General features: G+C 47.3%; 1 protein-coding gene across 1 annotated transcript in view; it reads right to left on the bottom strand.

Moving 5' to 3' along the window:
• TMTC4 (transmembrane O-mannosyltransferase targeting cadherins 4) overlaps positions 1 to 19,045 on the bottom strand; it is a 996,962-nt gene that overhangs the window by 81,695 nt on the left and 896,222 nt on the right. The window contains exon 16 of the mRNA XM_086934371.1: positions 12,920 to 13,032. Coding sequence (XP_086790497.1) covers positions 12,920 to 13,032 — 113 coding nt within the window. The remainder of the gene's footprint in view (positions 1 to 12,919; positions 13,033 to 19,045) is intronic.

The raw sequence follows: 19,045 nt of genomic DNA, 5'->3' as shown, positions 1-19,045 counted from the left end.
AGCTTGGACAAAGGGTTTCCTATCAAGGGCGGTGTTCGCACCGTCCCAGACAGGGTTTGTGTATTCTGGGTAGGTAGGGCTTTGCAAGAAGGTGACTGCGGAGTGGCACCCCGGTGCTCACTACGCATCTGCCGGCTAGAACCAGTTCCAGGGGCGCGCAGCCCCTGACCTGGGGAAAGTCCAGCAGGGGGAGAGGGGTGTAACTACCCCCCTTCCTGGTCCCACCCTTAGGGCAGGACCTAGTCATGTACCCGCCCCTTTCTTTAGGATAAAGGCCGGAGCGGGGACCCTTCCAAATTAGATCATCTTTGAATTAAGAATACTTTCTACGAAAGGACTTCAAGACTCTCCCTTGTGGCTAAGGAGTAGTCACCCTGCACCAGCGGGCACCATCTAAGAACTCTGCGGTTTGCTGCAAGTCCTTCCTCAAGGATCCGACGGACCAGCTTGACGAGAACCGGCTTCCCCTGCACCTCTGACCTCTACCCACGTCGTCAGCTCAGCTGAGATCTGTGGGTGCGACGAGACCTCGAGGGACCGGCCATCATCAAAACCTGCACGCTTTCTTAACCAGCACGACCATCGAAGCAATTCTCTGGTGAGTGCTCTGGGGTCCGAGAAGCCCCGACCCTGAGCAGCTCCAGCACCGAAGTGCAGTCTCCCAGCATCTCCACGATCTGCGTGGGGCCCTTCTGCTCGCTGCTCAGCACGTTGTCTGGTCACGAGCCGCTGGCTTGTGTCCTTCTTTGACGACATCCGACAACCAACGTTGCTGGTCTGGTTGCTCCAGACTGGCCCTTGCTCCCTTTTTCGAGAGGAGCACTCCGGACCCTCCTGGTCCACTCAAGACGCCATCTTAGGCCCACCACGTGGCCCTGAGATCTGCCAAGGCTTGTTGCCCCAATCCTGGGCCCAGCGACGCCGACAGCATCAACCTTCGTGGGACAGCTCGCACCTCCATCCTGGTCGCCGACAACGCCTCCTGGTCCGTGAGACTGCAGAGCCTAGCGTCGCCCACTCACCTAGTCGAGGTGAAGGCCATCCGGTGCCTTCCTGGTACCCTCTGACTACTGGCTAGTAGTACGAACTTGGTCCCCTCTGCTTTCAGGTGTCAACAATCAGTGATCCAGGCTTGGATCACTACGAACTATTCATCACTGGTCGCCGGCCAGCAACTCCTTTTCTTCCGGCTCCTGGCTCGTCAGCGAAGACCCCCGACGCCTGTAAGACTTGTGCAGCCGCAGCCCTCGTGGCTAGGTAACTTCGGCATTCCGGTGCCTGCATAGCCTCCTTACTCTAGGGTCCCGAGTCCCTCGCTTCCGACTTGCCTTATCGGGTCCGCCCGAGACCACTAAATTTTCCGTGCCCTCGGGCACTTGTTTTTAATTGTGCACTTGAAGTATTTTCTAAGAGCTTTTGGTTCTGTGCTTAGTACCCTGTCCTCATAAAGAGTCCAGGGCTGTTGTGATTCTTAATAAATATACTGTTTATTTTCATAACACTTGTGTGGTGTCCTTTCACTTGGTGTTCAAGGGGTATGTGATGGTATTACAGCTGGCTTAACACGCCCTCTAGAGTTTAGCCCGAAGACTGCTCGTATCCACGCTACTAGGATAGCTGGTCTAAGGTTGACTTACAACCAATCACCATAAGGGTCGTTGGAACGATACATAGTGGTCGCTAAAATAGCGAACGCTGCATATCGGGCCACCTTCTCACATTGGTGAGCAGCGGTTGGGATTTGAGCATGCTGTTGTTTTACCACGCGTATCCTAAGAATATCTTGTGAAAGATCGCATAAGTACTCCAGGTACATATAACTTAGCTTAGAATACTCTGAGTTCTACTGAACCAGCTGTTGTAGCTCCTCAAGGCTTAGCACACCTTGGCTACAACTCTTAGCAAGGGATCAGTAGGTAAACCCATAGTGTAGGTAGGTGCATCACTTACACCACACTAGAAGCAGCATGTCGGACAAAGGAGGAAACTCTGAGTCTCCCCTTGTGTCAGTCGACCCTCCACAGGTGATCTCCAGATATGCTGCACTTAGCTTCCACGAGATGCAACAGATCTGTACATCTCGGAAGTTAAAACAGGGTGCAAACCCTACCATTCCGTTTCTGATTGGTCTCTTGGAGACTTATGATGCTAGGAGAGCGGGTAACACCGACCCTTCTCATCCAGAAATAGAAATGCCTCCCCTCGAGGGAACCCGAGGTGACCCTGACCTTATCCATCTCTCCGCCGAGGGTGAAGAGGAGGACGAGGAGCCAGAGACATCTGGGGACGAGGCAGACCAAGGTCCAGTCGTAGTTAGTCAGCTAACTCAGGACAACTTAAGCCGGTACGAGATTGGTATTAGGGGACCCCGGGGCCCTCTCTCGGGCCAGCTTAACATTGGGAACGGACGAGTTAGGTCTCTGTCGAGAGGCTATAACAGATCCGCTCGAACCAATGGCTCTCGAGGTTCTGCTCGAAGAGGGATGACATCACCTCAGAGGAGAATGTACGAAGCAAAGGAGAGGGAAGTCAATCTGCGGATCGAGAGGGAAGAACTTGCCCTAGCCAAAGAGAGACTCGCCTTTGCTCGAGAGCAAGAGTTGAGTGGGACAATTCCCACTGGTGGCAGCATTCCCCCACGGGAACCCAGGAGTTTAGACACTAAGCACCTGAATATGATAGTGCCCCCCTTTAAGCAAGGGGACGACATCCACAAATGGATTACGGCTTTGGAGCGGGCCTGCACTGTACAGTGCGTCCCCCAGAGTCAGTGGGCAGCTATCTTGTGGCTCTCCTTTGACGGTAAAGGTAGAGATAAGCTCCTCACTACTAGAGTCGAGGATGCTAACAATTACCAGGTCCTGAAGAACACACTGATTGATGGGTTCGGCTTAACCACTGAGCAGTACAGGTTGCTGTTCAGGGATACCCAGAAAACTCAGTCTCAGGACTGGTCTGACTTTGTCGATTGTGCCACTAAGGCTTTTGAAGGCTGGCTACTGGGAAGTAAGGTTACTGATTTTAAAGGATTGTACAATCTAAATATGAGAGAGCAAATCTTAAGTAATTGTCAGAACCAGTTATTACACCAGCACCTGGTAGACTCTGATCTGACCTCTCCACAAGAATTGGGTAAGAGGGCAGACAAATGGGTCAGAACCAGGGTCAGGCCTAAGAACCAGGGTGGTGACCAAAAGAAGAATCGACCAAGCCTCAAGAGAAGGGTGGGTCCCCAACTTCTCCCAAAACCCAAAAGAAACCTTATTGTCACACCTGCAAACAGGTGGGCCATTACAAAACTGACAGCAGTTGTCCCAAGGCCAACAACAATAAGGAGAACATACCCCCAAATAAAGCTTCCCAGCCTCCTGTTACTACTAGTAGTAATCCCCCAGGTGGTGGGAGTGCCCCCAAGAATCTGGGTGCATTTTCTCTGGGAGTACCTGGGGACTCTGGCCTAACCAGGTCCCCTGCCTTAGATACTTTTGTCTGTGAGACTGGCATCGGATTTGCCAACTTCACCACCTGTCCCAACACTTTGGGCAGGTACAGACAGGAGCCCCTCATCAATGGTTCAAAAGTTGAGGCCTACCGGGACACAGGGGCTAGCATCACCATGGTGGCTGAGAGTCTAGTCCCCTCGAGGCAACTTATGCCTGGTGCCACATACCAGGTAGTGAACATTGATGGAGTGCAGAGAGATCATCCCATAGCAGTGATAAATCTCAGCTGGGGAGGTGTCACTGGTCACAAGAGAGTGGCAGTGTCACCAAACTTGCCTGTAGACTGCCTACTGGGGATTGATTTAGAGACCTCAGCCTGGGCCGAGGTAGAGCAAGAAACCCATTTTAAAATGGTAAACCTCCATGGTAAGGTTAGTGGGGCCGTGATCGCCGCAGCCCCAGTCCCAGAAGTCCTCCCTGAACAGGTCAGGAGGGCTGTGCCAGTCACAGCCCTATCCCAGAAAGATGCCTTTCCTGAACAGGTTGGCAAGGCTGTGATGGTCACAGCCCAAACCCAAACTGAGTCCCTTCCTGAAAAGGTTGGTGGAGTTGTGATGGCCACAGCTCAAACTCAGACCGATAATAATGTTGTGAAGCCTGAAACAATGGATCACTCCACTCAAACAGAGAGCATTGAGGAGGAAGAAAAGTCTTCCCCCTCCCAGACACTAGGTGAGAGCCAGCCTCCTCAGGGAACTGACTCTACCCTGGTGAAGGAACTGCCCCAGAGGTAGTCAGGCCTAGCCTGGCAGAGCCCCTGATGACAGTGGAACCTTCCCAGGTGGGACCCAGTCTGGAGCAGGTAACCTGCCCCTCTCTACCCTGCCTCAGTCAGCCCAGGGCCGTAGAGGTCAGGGAAGCCAGTGGTGGACCCCAAAGGGCCCACTGTCCAAAAGAATTTCCCAATCAGCAGATTAGGATCACTGAAGCTAGTAGCCCTAGCCAAGTGAAAATAAAACACACTCCTGAGGGATCCCCCTTAAACTTAGTTAGGGAACTCCCACAGCTGGACACTGTTGGGCACAGCCAAACCTGGGGCCTAAAAACCCCAAACCTGACCTGTCCCCCCAGTAAGTCAAACAGAGGGATTCAGCCTCCAGCTTTAGGTAGCCAGAGGTTGACCCTGAGAGCTCATAGCAACTCAGTACGGGAAAGAAAGGCACATATGGTGGATAGTGATTGGAGGAAGTTGAGCCCAACAGTAGTGGAGTCTCACTTCAGTACTCCATTCCCACACCTGTCTTTTACTTTGCCAAAGCACGCCACAGGTAGTGATTCCCTATGGTGGAGACCCTCAGGTACCCTTAGGGTGAGGGGTTGCTTAGTGGACCATGATACAGGGGGTAACCATGCCAGTGCATGTACCACCTCATATGGCCACTCAGGCAATATAGGCTTACCTGGTCAAGGATAGCCTTATCTCCTTTCGTTTGGGGGGGGGGGGGTTGTGTAGGAAGGTAGATACCTGACTATGGTTACCCCCGACTTTTTGCCTGGTGTTTTGCTGGTTTTCCGACTTAGTTGACCTGGGGCCCTGCCAATCGGGACCCCAGGCCTACTGCTCTCTCTCTAAAATGGATTCCATGTACCTTAGGTGCATTACCCAATTGGAAATGGGCCACCCTGTCAGACCCTGTAACTCAGGGCATCGGTGTACCCAGGGCCTACCAGGAGCTGAAGCATGTATTATGCCACCCCTGGATGGCCATCTAAATCTGACACAACTGGCTGCACGACAGCTGGGGCAACGTGGCGTACTCGCCCGTTGCTGTAGGTATAGTATCCCTATGCCTAACCTTAAAATGGACACCCGAGTTCCTATCAGTCACTCCTATGGCAGGCCTTGACAATCCTGAAGGCAGAGTGCATGGAACTGTGTGAATTGGACTCCGGCACGAGCCGAGCCCGGTTGCAGCTTGCGGAACCAAGACCCAATGGCTGTTCCATGATAACGCGTCCCATATCGGTAACTTCGGTATCGCGTTATCAAGACATGTCGAGTAAGGTGTCATACGAATCGGGGTGCTGCCCTCTCACCATTCCTGGCGACGAGGTTAGCATTCCGCCCTTCTAGAGGGACATGACATGTACGTAACTGTGAACCCCGGTTAAAGTTAACTGAAGCCTCAGCTCCACAAAATGGACGCTGCCACCACAGACACGAGTCTGACCTCCTGCTGCTGGGAGTCCTTCCAGCGAGGAGAGCTTGGACAAAGGGTTTCCTGTCAAGGGCGGTGTTCGCACCGTCCCAGACAGGGTTTGTGTATTCTGGGTAGGTAGGGCTTTGCAAGAAGGTGACTGCGGAGTGGCACCCCGGTGCTCACTACGCATCTGCCGGCTAGAACCAGTTCCAGGGGCGCGCAGCCCCTGACCTGGGGAAAGTCCAGCAGGGGGAGAGGGGTGTAACTACCCCCCTTCCTGGTCCCACCCTTAGGGCAGGACCTAGTCATGTACCCGCCCCTTTCTTTAGGATAAAGGCCGGAGCGGGGACCCTTCCAAATTAGATCATCTTTGAATTAAGAATACTTTCTACGAAAGGACTTCAAGACTCTCCCTTGTGGCTAAGGAGTAGTCACCCTGCACCAGCGGGCACCATCTAAGAACTCTGCGGTTTGCTGCAAGTCCTTCCTCAAGGATCCGACGGACCAGCTCGACGAGAACCGGCTTCCCTGGCACCTCTGACCTCTACCCACGTCGTCAGCTCAGCTGAGATCTGTGGGTGCGACGAGACCTCGAGGGACCGGCCATCATCAAAACCTGCACGCTTTCTTAACCAGCACGACCATCGAAGCAATTCTCTGGTGAGTGCTCTGGGGTCCGAGAAGCCCCGACCCTGAGCAGCTCCAGCACCGAAGTGCAGTCTCCCAGCATCTCCACGATCTGCGTGGGGCCCTTCTGCTCGCTGCTCAGCACGTTGTCTGGTCACGAGCCGCTGGCTTGTGTCCTTCTTTGACGACATCCGACAACCAACGTTGCTGGTCTGGTTGCTCCAGACTGGCCCTTGCTCCCTTTTTCGAGAGGAGCACTCCGGACCCTCCTGGTCCACTCAAGACGCCATCTTAGGCCCACCACGTGGCCCTGAGATCTGCCAAGGCTTGTTGCCCCAATCCTGGGCCCAGCGACGCCGACAGCATCAACCTTCGTGGGACAGCTCGCACCTCCATCCTGGTCGCCGACAACGCCTCCTGGTCCGTGAGACTGCAGAGCCTAGCGTCGCCCACTCACCTAGTCGAGGTGACGGCCATCCGGTGCCTTCCTGGTACCCTCTGACTACTGGCTAGTAGTACGAACTTGGTCCCCTCTGCTTTCAGGTGTCAACAATCACTGATCCAGGCTTGGATCACTACGAACTATTCATCACTGGTCGCCGGCCAGCAACTCCTTTTCTTCCGGCTCCTGGCTCGTCAGCGAAGACCCCCCGACGCCTGTAAGACTTGTGCAGCCGCAGCCCTCGTGGCTAGGTAACTTCGGCATTCCGGTGCCTGCATAGCCTCCTTACTCTAGGGTCCCGAGTCCCTCGCTTCCGACTTGCCTTATCGGGTCCGCCCGAGACCACTAAACTTTCCGTGCCCTCGGGCACTTGTTTTTAATTGTGCACTTGAAGTATTTTCTAAGAGCTTTTGGTTCTGTGCTTAGTACCCTGTCCTCATAAAGAGTCCAGGGCTGTTGTGATTCTAATAAATATACTGTTTATTTTCATAACACTTGTGTGGTGTCCTTTCACTTGGTGTTCAAGGGGTATGTGATGGTATTACAGCTGGCTTAACACGCCCTCTAGAGTTTAGCCCGAAGACTGCTCGTATCCACGCTACTAGGATAGCTGGTCTAAGGTTGACTTACAACCAATCACCATAAGGGTCGTTGGAACGATACATAGTGGTCGCTAGAATAGCGAACGCTGCATATCGGGCCACCTTCTCACAATGCTGTCATGTATTCAAAGCTGCAGGGGAACACCAAGCCTAAGGAGAAAAAAGATACCAGGGGCTAAACATTACACAAGACCTAGAAAACATCCCCGATGTGAATTTGGAGAGGATTGGTATTGAGACAGAGAGACTATTGAAGAGATGGCAGAACTAGGGTTTGGCTTGGAATTTAGCATTGTCACTACTTTCATTTTTGATTTTGGATGTGGTTGGTACACAGTCTTTCCTTCGGTTATGTGCCTCACATTTCTATCTGTTTACAATGAGACACACAATTTACCTTCATAGCGCAAATGTTTTTCTTCATTTTGGTTGTTTTTCTCTCTACAAAGCACCACTGCATGTACACAAATTCGAGGTAGAATCTAGAATTCACTTATGTAGCACATATTATTCCTATATTGATATCCTTTCTGACCCAAATTTATTTTTCTCTCCTAAAGTGAAATGAATGTACTGGTTTCAAATTTTCCTGGTCTCCTTACTTTGTTTCTAGTTCCCCTGAAGAAGGGATCTTTCGATTATGAAATGCAATGGGCTTGTCAAAAAATGTACATTTCTTCAACACTTTGGAACTCGAAGCACTGTGATATGCCACTTGTACTTTAGGAGATGTCTGTACATAGATTTGTAAAACTATTTTGTTTACTAATAAAAGCAAATTGTGCTTACTACGATTATTACCACACAGCATGTAACATTTTTGTTTGTCTAAAAGAAAGTAACTATTTTGATAGATTAAATGTTAGTGTATGCTGTTTCCAAACAACTAGTGTTGCTTAGGTAGAGTCTTATTGGCCAAACTGAGGGAAAACTTAGAACAGCATGAGGGGCTCTCAAATATCCAATATGGGTTCCGTGAAAATAGAGGGACGCTTGAACAATGTTCCAATCTTCATCTCTTGGTTTCCAAGTACACGGTGGCCGGGGAGGGGTCAGTATATTTGGCTTTTATGGACCTCTCCTCGGCCTTCGACTTGGTAAACAGGAGTAAGCTATGGACTCTCCTTCTTGAGATAGGCATAAAAGAACACCTGGTAGCTTTTATTGCTAGGCTACATCGGGACCTTAATGCCAAAATAAGGGTCACTAGGGATGGTAGGTGGTCAGATATTTTTAAATCTGAGAGGGGGGTGCGCCAGGGTTGTATCCTGGCCCCCCTTCTCTTTACCATTTATATAAATGGGCTGGGGAAATACCTAGAAGATGGAATGGCTGATGTACCACGTATAGGAGGAATACAGATACCAGCCCTCCTATACGCGGACGACGCCGTCTTAATTGCACGAACCAGTATCGGTTTACAGGCCCTTTTGGACCGTTTTGGCTCCTTCATGGAGAACTTAGATTTGAAAATTAATGTAACTAAGTCTCATACCATGATCATAGGACGTAAGGTAAATATGTTGCATACCAAATCCTTTACCTGCAAGGGCGAGATTCTATCTAGGGTACCAGTTTTTCCTTATCTGGGGGTCCTTTTTGACCAAAGAGGGTCCTGGGTTCCGCAGATTAAAGCAAAGAGTCTTAGCCTAGCACGTTCATCATCAGCCTTGCTGGCCTTCACAAAAAGATTAGGAGCAAAACCAATGGAGGTAGTGATCAAGATATATAACAGCAAGTGTGTCCCAATTGCCATGTACGGGTCTGCTATTTGGGGATATGCAAATTCGGTAAAAATACAGAGGGTGGAAAATGGTATTATTAGGAAAATTCTATCTGTTCCAAATTCCACACCCACCTTCTCCATTCATGAAGAAATGGACTTGCCCTATATTGCTGATAAATTAAATCTAGCCCCACTTCTTTTTTGGTCGAAAATATGGTTGAACTCTGACTTGACCTTAAACCACGCTATCCTTAAGGATGTTATCTCGAGGGATAATGCCATGAAAATACCCTGGCTGAAATATATCAGATCTACCTTTGTTATGCTGGGGAGGCCGGAGCTCTTTAGTGACCCAATTAACATCAAAAGGGAAGATATTAGATGGATCAAGAAGGCATTTCTGGAGAGGGCTTGTATGACAAGAGAGGAGTTGGAACTGAAGAAACCTTCTGTTAGGGCACACATAGTTTTAACGGCCACTCCCTTTTTGGAACCGTATTTAAAAATTGTGACCAACCCACTCCATAGACTTTTACTCACAAAATTTAGGCTCAATTTAATTCATTATTCACTAGGACATTTCCCTGTGTGGTCAAAACCTGAAGATGGACCACCCTGTGATTGTGATCAATTCTCAGTTCAAGACACACTACATTTTATATTTTTCTGTGGTTTTTATACTAGGGAGAGGGTAAAATATCTACTTCCTGTTTTACGGGCAGCTGGCTTCATTCAAATAAGGCCAGCCTTAATCTTTCTCTAAATGTTACCAGATTCCTATACTATGTTTAGTGTTGCCTGTTATTTAACAGCTGCATTTAGATCAAGGAAGAGAAGATTATCTGAGAAAGCCTTATTTTAATTTAAACTTGGTTTTAAATGGAGATTCTAATCAACTGTAATAATTTTTAAACTTTTATAACTTTTTGGGAAAATGAAGTTAACATGTTGTAACTCAGTAACTAGATCAAATGATGCTTTTAAAATTGTATTTGTATGTTGTCCTTTTATGATTTTAACAAAAATCGAATAAAGAGTATTTTGACTTTGACTTGAACTAGTGTTGCTTGGGTAATTGTTTAAACATAGTCTTGTGTCTTTGACAGAAAACGGTACAGCACAGCACACAACAGTAGGATTATGATTTAAACATTGGAGGAATGTATTGTATCCATTAAGCATAGGAGTGCATTGTACACCATCCCAAAGAACCATACTCACACCATATACGGTCGTATAAACCTAGTCAAAATGTCTATTTTACCTAAATTCATCTTCTTGATTGACAATATTATGCTAAACTTTGATAAGAAGGCCCTTATGAAAATACAAGGGAAAAGAATGTCTTTTGTCTGAGCAAGCAAGGGCATGTGACTCGCCTGGAAAAAGTTGAGCATGAAGCCGGTAAAAGTCGTTTAAGGGCTCCTAGACATACAACTTTATTGTTGGGCTTTACAGCTTAAAAAAACAGAATGCTCCTCCGCGGCCCAGATGAGACATCACTGGGTGTTATGTTCAGAGCTGTGCTATCTGCTTAGCAGAGGAAGACTTTTTGTATAAATTCTGGCACCCAATTTTTTTCAAAAAGGTTCAACTAAAATGTTTGCAGTCAGCTGCTTACGTGTGTGGTATAGTCAGATTACTTTTTGGAATTCCATATTATAGCAAGCTGTCTCCAATATGGGACTCCCTGGGGACACCAGAGTGCCTGTTAGACAGTCCAGCAATAACTCGAAGGCAGAGTGGTATAAGCAGGGGGGGCAGTTGTGGAAAAAGGACAGATGCTTAAGAGTCAGGGTTGGACTGGGTGTGAGCTCTGCCTAATGGAGATGGTCTAACAGGATCATCAGATAATAAAAAAAGAAGCGGCACACTGGTACCAGCATCTTCTAAAGGCAGGAGATGAGAACATGAAACCTTCACACCTTGTATGGGCTGGATTTTTGCCGACCACGGAGTTAGAGAAGATATGACAAATATCTTTATATACACTTTATTCTGTGATTAAATCTACTGAAATTAGGAGAAACCACGTCTTCACCTTCCACAGAGCCTACTGGACCCCGCTGAAGTTGGCAAAGATAAGAGGAAGTGAAGACCCAAAGTGCAAAATGTGTGGCGTTGTGATGCAGATGGCGTACATATGTTTGCCACCTGCCTGAATCTGGAAGACTATTGGTCAGTTGAGGGTAAGATCATTTCATCACTCTAGGAAGAAGTTTGGAGGTAAGCTCTGTCTTAATTATATTTGTTTTGGCCCAGTAGGAGGTTGGAAGGTACCCTCGTTTCAGTAAGGCAATGAAATGTGGTCTTTTATTTGATTCTACTGGCAAGGCGGGAAAACTGTAACCAATAGTGCCACCCCCTTGCATCATTGTGACAAGCCTGCCAGAGGTCAGTGAGGTATTTTAGGGAGGTGGATAGGAAGAGTAAAAATTAGGCAGAGGGCGAAGGGTTTTGGAATATATTGAAGGTAGAATGAGAAACATCACGTCCAATAATAAACCTCTCAGGTCAGCAGTGACCGGGGAGGCTGAGTCAAGGTGTCGCAGCACACAGGACTTGTTTGAAGTTGAGTCTGATACTGAGCATCATGAGTGTCAGAGGTCGGTTTGTGCTTCTTGAAGGTGATATAAGGGCGGTAATTTTTTTTTGAACTTTTACGTCCCAGCTGACAACAAAGATCCATCGACCTGAAGTTTACACAGGGTTCTTGGTAAGGAGTAATGTGATGAGAGGAACCCCGTGATCCCACAATATCAAGGTAGACTGTGTGCTCTATGGCAAGACAGGAAAAATACTATCACCTGCTAGTACATTGGTGTGGAAAGAAACCATCTTTCATCATTGGCAAAATATATGAAGAAGTGTGTAAGGAGGGGCAGAAAAAGGGCCATTTTTGCCTACAGATTCAATTGGGGGAAGAAGGCTAGTGTTAATTCCAATGTTGCAAGAGAACTACTTACACCTGCTCTATCTTAAGTGCTTTGGGTTTTCATGTAGCCGACTAACCTTGCATTTTCTTGCTGGCTAAAATACCATGGTTTCTCATATTGGCTACAATGTTTACAACACATGCATATGGATGCTAGTCATAGTCAGATTGAAATTTCGATACCCACCTATAGATACTTTTATGTTTTTGTGCAATTCACAAACAATGTCAGTAGTGCGCCTGGAAAGATGTTACAATGTAACAATTCCTGCAAGCTCCTTTACCATCTGTTCAGAATTCTTAACAGTGTGGGTACTGGATGAGGAATAGAGTCCCCTCTACAAAAGCAGGAATTATTTCTTTATCTTTTTCTCCAAGGGGAAAACATTTTTTTCCCTTGAGAAAGCTCAGCGGAAAACATTTTTTTTCCTTTGAGAAAGCTCTTCCCAACATTCTCAGCAAATCTGGGGTGATCCATTCCCACCTTGGGAGGGGAAGTTCTTCAACCCTTCGCTGTAGTGAATATCTCACCATTTAGGGGTGGAAAGTTGTCTGACTGGAGTTTGGTAATGCTCATAAACCTACATGTTTGTGACAGTTCCCAAATTCCAAGGCTTTACTGCTTGGACCCTCGCTTCTTATCCCTCAAGAGTGATTTACTGCTGCAGATTTCTATTGACTCCTGTCAGAAAAATTCACCTTAGAAAAACACGTTTCAACTGGAGTCCCTTTGTGAATTCCTAGCACACCTGCATGATTTATATTTGGCTATAAACTCAAGTTTACGGCTTAAAATAACTTTTTGAATAAGGCCCGAGGTCTACATAAAGGACAACAGCCTGCCAGCTTCAGAAAGGTGTATCTCTTTATTCCCGTTCCAGAGCAACATTAAAAACACCGGAGCAATATTAAAAAAACACGGGCTGAGCCTAAATCCACGCACCTTGTATTTCTGAGACTTCCCCAATACATTCGCCATCGAAAACATGAGGGAATGGTCATTAGGCAGTAATTCCAAGGCCTCTCTGCCAACTGCTTCTGCTTGTACTAAGTTACCTGTAGGATAGAAAGAGAATAGGGTGCCATTAGAAAAAAAACATGTGGGAAAGCAGTCTGCCATAAACAATAGTCTGCGTCAGCGCTGTGATTAGCATCACAGGGTGTGCTCGGCTCTTGAAATCACAAAGAACCAGCTTCCGCTTATCTGCCCCAAAAATAAACGTGCTCTCCACTGGACATATTTTAAATGTTTCCCTTCCTTGCGGAATCACACATGCGAGGAACTTAACAGCCGTGCCGTGTGGTGAGAGAAGAAAGGCACACACGGGGAGAGACTATGGGAGGAGGACGGGGGAGGTTCAACATAACGACGAGAATGTTTCGTGTGCAGTTTTTGCGAGCAGAGGCGATTTAGACGAACAAAGGAAGCATTTATAGAGAAAAACTTTTTCAAATGTCTGGTGGCAGTAAAGGATTACTGCATGACTGGTCCCCAAACTCCCTCACCCCCTCCCCCCACCCCTGTTGCATGACATCTTGCCAACGCCCAACAATCATTTTTGCAGGGAATAGTAACCTATTTATTCATATTCTCATAGTTTTGGTTCCAGCTTCATACATTTTAATGTACACTTTAAAGTTTTTAGCCATTTCCAAGAGTAAGGAGCTATTTTAACCCCTTAACTGCCAGGGCCTCATCTCCCCATTCCCCCATGACCCCTAAAGTCACCATATTCCCAGCTTTCAGGAACATGCAGAGCTGAATCAAAACACCTAACTTTTTACCACAGTTTGGGCATTTTTCAAACAGGTAGCCCATTTTTTCCTATTTTTTGTGCTTTCAACCTTCTTCCAGTTTGTGGTGTAAACCACTGGAAAGCCATGGGTGATCCAGGAAGGCTATATATTTGTGAAAAGTAGACACAATTCCAAATTCAGCAAGGGGTCATTAGTGCAGATCCCTGAAATATTTCCTAACGAAAATAAGTGTTGAAATAAAAAAAATATTGAAAACGAGTAGAAAAAAACACAGCCATTGGTTACAATGTTTTCACCGGTAACTTCTTGTCACAATGGTTGTTTTTATAAAAGCAAATGTACCATTACATTCTCTAGACCCTTTTGGTTGTGTGAATATATAGCTTTTTGTAGGTTCTCCAAGAACCCCAGGTACCCTGAGACAACAACTGAGCTGCACTGTTAAATGGTTTTTAATTGTGTACTGAGTATAGGCCAAATCATAGGGTGAAATACGTAGCGTGAAAAATAGGTAGCAGGTTCCCTGTGTTTTTCTGAAATGGGCACAAGATATGGAATTTTGGAGCAGTGGTTATTTGTACATCCCTGAATTTGTGGGTGTCGGAAAGTGGGTTATTATTTAATGATGCTGGTTAGGCTTCACTATGCATTATTCCCACCATACCCCAAAGATGGTCCTTGGATTCACAACAATAAATCCTTAGCTCAGTCTGGTAGAGTGGCAAAGAGCAGTCAGGCTTTACAACAGGAACATGTGTCAAGAATTTCAGTGTACCAACATAGATGATAAGTAATTGATATGACTCGAAACAAATGTAACACCAATTTATAACAATAAAGCAGAGTTTAATATAAATTTAGACAGTAAAACGAGGTCATTCGGATAAGTGTGACTGGAGTTATGGAATACTGCAAAATGTTAGCATTGCGGTCAATAGGAAAAAGCACTAGTGACAATCGCTCACTTGCAGGTTAAGTTGCATGGAACCCAAGGAGGATTAAGGTGATGCGGGTCCCAGGACCAAGCCACAACAGTCAGTTCAATTTTAGCTGGCTTTGGAAGCCCGGGTGCAGAGTCGTCCTGGCTGTCCTTTGTGCTGAAGCGGGAGCCACAAGAGAGCTGATTTTACCACTTAAGAGTGGAAACGGTTGCAATAAGTCAACAACAGGGAAACTGCTGAGGTCAGTTGTTGGTGCTGTGGAGTTCCCTCATGTTGCAGCATTGAGTAAAGGTGGTGGTTGCCAGAATGGCCACCAACAAGTCTTGGCAGTGGAAAGGTCATCAAGAAGTTATTTCGATGTCCGGGGGAAATGGTAGCCAATGATATCTTGAGCCCCCTTCAGGCTGGCTTAAAAAAAAACACGTCCGCCATGGATCAGATTTTCCGCCTCGTCCTGTTTTACTGGAAGACGGTAAGGTTAGAGGGGGGAAGGCTGTACATGGTGTTCGTGGACCTGAAGTCAGCCTTTGACCTAGTCCCGCGCAAGAAACTCTGGGAGGTCCTGAAAAAGTTAGGGGTACCCGCTCAGATACTTAGCATCATAATCAGGCTACACGAGAACAACTATGCGCAGGTTAGGTGTGGGAGGGATGGTAGCCCGTCAGCAAGGTTCCCTGTCCGTAGAGGGGTGAGGCAGGGGTGTGTCCTGGCACCGACCCTGTTTTGTCTTTTTATCAACAACGTCATATCCCATCTAGAAAACGTTAAGGACAACGACGCCCCACATTTGGCAGGCAGGCGGGTTCGGCAATTATGTTTGCCGACGACACCCTCCTGCTTTCCAAATCCCCGATGGGGATCCAGAGGATTCTGGATGGATTTGGTCTTTTCTGTAGACAACATGGTCTAGAGATAAACACAGAAAAGACCAAATTCATGATATTCAACCCACCAAAAAAAGCCAGGCCCAATCCCACCCTGGGTACTGCCAGCCTGGAGAGGGTAACTACCTTTACGTACCTGGGCGTAACACTGCAGGAAAATCTATCATGGGACCCCCAGATAGTAAGATCACGGCTCAAACTGTCCCAGCTGTCGGGTGCAATCCTCGAGGTGGCCAATACTTCAACCTTCAAGCCCATCAGTCCGGCACTTGAAATGTACCGAACCCAAGCTAAGGCAGCAGCTACATATGGGAGTGAATTATGGGGGCATAAAGCAGGCCAAGAAATGGCACAAGTGGAAAATAATTTTCTTAGACGCCTCCTGGCTCTTCCTCGAGGCACACCACTCCTGCCACTGAGATTAGATATGGGCCTCCCCTCCATTGCTGAGGAGCTAGAGTCAAAGCCGGTGAGGTTCTGGCATAGGCTATGGTCCACTCATGAACTGCATCACTACAGGCAGGACCGTATCCATGTCATGAGCCTGAATCGAAGTAACAAAATCCCTTGGCTCGCTTTTGTAAAAAACGAACTGCACTCCATGAACTTATCTGAGCTATGGGAGGACCCCGTACAAGGCTGCCAAAGGGTTTCACGCAAAAGCTTGGTCCAAATATACAAAGACAATAGATTTTTACTTTTGCTAAATGCACAAAACAGCGGCACCCTGACAGAGCGATTTCTGGAATCCAAAAATTCTTACGTATTTGAAAGTTTTATGGATTTTATTTTTCCCATCCTCGCGAGGAAACTGTTTGTACAATGGAGGTTGGGCACACTACCCACTAGAACATTCACCCATAAATGGATTAAGGGTGGTGACAAAATGTGTCCATGTTGTAACATTCATGAGGAAGACGAACTCCGCATTATGTTTGTCTGTCCTGCCTATCACAGATCCAGAAAATACTGGATAGCGCCGCTCTGCAGAAATTTGGGGTTCAGAAACTATTCACAGGCATACAGAGTAATGAAAACCAGCACTCTTGGCCATATTGTGTTTGCAATAGCCAAATTTCTAATGGCAGCCTGGATGGTTAGGAAGAAAAAAACCCTCTAATTTGTGGACACTGCTATGACTTGCTTTTTAACCTCCTTGTTTGTTTAGGTGGGAAATCTGCCAAAAACAAAAAAACTGTATGAATTACGTTTTTAAAATCTATGCTAAAATGTATGTTATTGTGTTTTGTATTGTATCTTTTATGGTCTATAAGACCGAAATAAAGAATTTTTGGATTGGATTGGATTGGAAATGGTAGCCACCTAAAACACACTGGTGCTCAGGACAACGTTTCCCACGATGCAGTCAGCCATCTACTTTTGGCTATCCCTCAGAGGACCCAATGGGCAGCTATTTGTTGGTTCTGGTACGTTGTTTTTACCTGCAGACTGCAGGGGACTAGTGCCAGTTGTCCAATGGAGTCTGGAGTTGCCTTTGGCTCTCAAAGGGGTCTCTCTGTCTGGTGGAACCGGTCTTTGGTCCGGGACTAACCACAGTCGTGCAGTTTCAGGATGGTTGCCATAGTAGGGTATCCCGCCTTTGGTTTGTGCAGATCCTGTTGTGGCAGACTTGGGTGTCTTCTGTATCCTTTATTGCAAGCTCAATCAGAACTGAGGTTCTGGTGCCAGGGGTGCCCATTAAATCCTAGATTATGGGGTGTTAGGGGTGTGGGTGCAAGTGGCCAATGAGCTACAAGCCGCAGCGGAAAATACACCCCGAGGTGACCACATTTGGATGCAAATGTTCCTAGGGGCAGTGGGCTCGTGTTTCCTCCTTTGGGAGGCAGCCAGGTGCAAATCACAGGCGGTGTAAGCTTTGAAGCTCACTGTCTTGATGTGCCACTTCACTAGCCATCCTGTGAGGGAGGAAGGTGTGACCTCCTTCCAGTCAAGGCCATTGTTTCTGACTCCTGGGAGAGTTCACACTTACTGGAAGGGGGTCAGATTCATGTTTTGGCTGTTGCAGCTGCGGGCTGGCAGCCAGAGCACAGGAAAGGCATGGGCAACCTCTAAGGGCGCATACCACACCAACCTCGATATGAGAATCATATCAGGGATGATGAGGCACATTGTTTGAAACCAAACATTACATATTTCGTAGGTACTATAGTGCAGCTGGCAACCTCGAGGTTGCCCGGGTGCCAACCCATGTTATCCTACGGACTGCTGATCACTTATAGTAGCCCTTAATGAAAAAGGCATATTTAGGAACATATAAGCTTGCACTTATGCATCCTCACATTTAATATAATGCACCTTGCCTCTTGGGCTCAGGATGTCTTCCTTAGAGGTGACTGGCATATATTAAAAATAGTGCATTGGCCTTGCCACACATGGTGAGGGCAAAATCGAGTTTGAGCCATTTGCACTGCTCCTGCAGTCTGCAATGGCAGGCCTGCTGTCAGTAGTTTACTTGGGTCACTCACGATGGCACAAAAAGTGCTTCAGACCCTGGTATCCCCTATAACTGCCAGGGCTGGGTACGACTGGTACCATTTACCAGGGACTTATAAGGGGGTTAAAGTTCTTGCCAACATGGGTTACAATTCACATATATCAACTTTAGGGAGAGGGCATGGGGGCCTGGGGAGCAGGCTCCAGTGCACTTTCAGTGTCATAACCATCCGCATTGGAGCAAAAAGTGGGGGTTGACCACACAAAAAGGGCACTTTCCTACATGACTATCCCCAGACGAAAGGTGATTAGCAAATAATCTATCCCCTGGTAGTTCTCATCATGTAAGTGGAAAAACCCAGAAAGGTCATCTGCATTGGCATAGTCAGTGCTGGTCTGTGCTCCACTGTAAAGTCCATACCCTGTAGGGAAATGCACCACTTTAATTTATTCGGGGTTCTCTCCTCTCATCTGCATCAGCCATCAGAGAACTCTGTGGTCAGTTTGAACCTTGAAGTCAGTCCTAAACAAGTATGGCCTCAGCTTCTTCAGGGATCAAACCACAGTAATGTCTTCCCTCTCAATGGCACTCCAAAGCAGCTCTTCAGGGAGGAGTTGCCTTCTGATATCGGCAACTGGTTGATCCGGCTCCTCCGAATTTGTTTGTGACAATACTGCTCCAATCCCATGTTCAGAAGTATGTGTTTGGACAATGAACTCCTTTCCGTAGTCTGGTGCTTTCAGAAAAGGTGCTGAGCACATAGCCTCTTTCAGGGTGTCAAAGGCCTGTTGCCATCCTGAGGTCCAGATGCCCTCTTAGGCTGCCTTTAGGATGTGAGCTCAGTGACTGGGGCCACAATTGTCCCATACCCCTTCACAAACCTCCTGTACTACCCAGTCAAGTCACGGAATGCCCTGAATTGGGTCTTGGGTTTGGAAGCCTCCCACTCCAGAATGGTCTGAATCTTGGGTTTGAGAGGTTGCACTTGGCATCGACCTACAAGGCGGCACAAGTACACAGCAGAACTGTGC

This window comes from Lissotriton vulgaris, chromosome 8, assembly GCF_964263255.1.
Source record: "Lissotriton vulgaris chromosome 8, aLisVul1.2, whole genome shotgun sequence".
Classification (NCBI taxonomy): Eukaryota; Metazoa; Chordata; class Amphibia; order Caudata; family Salamandridae; genus Lissotriton; species Lissotriton vulgaris.
This window is presented reverse-complemented; position numbering and strand designations above follow the sequence as displayed.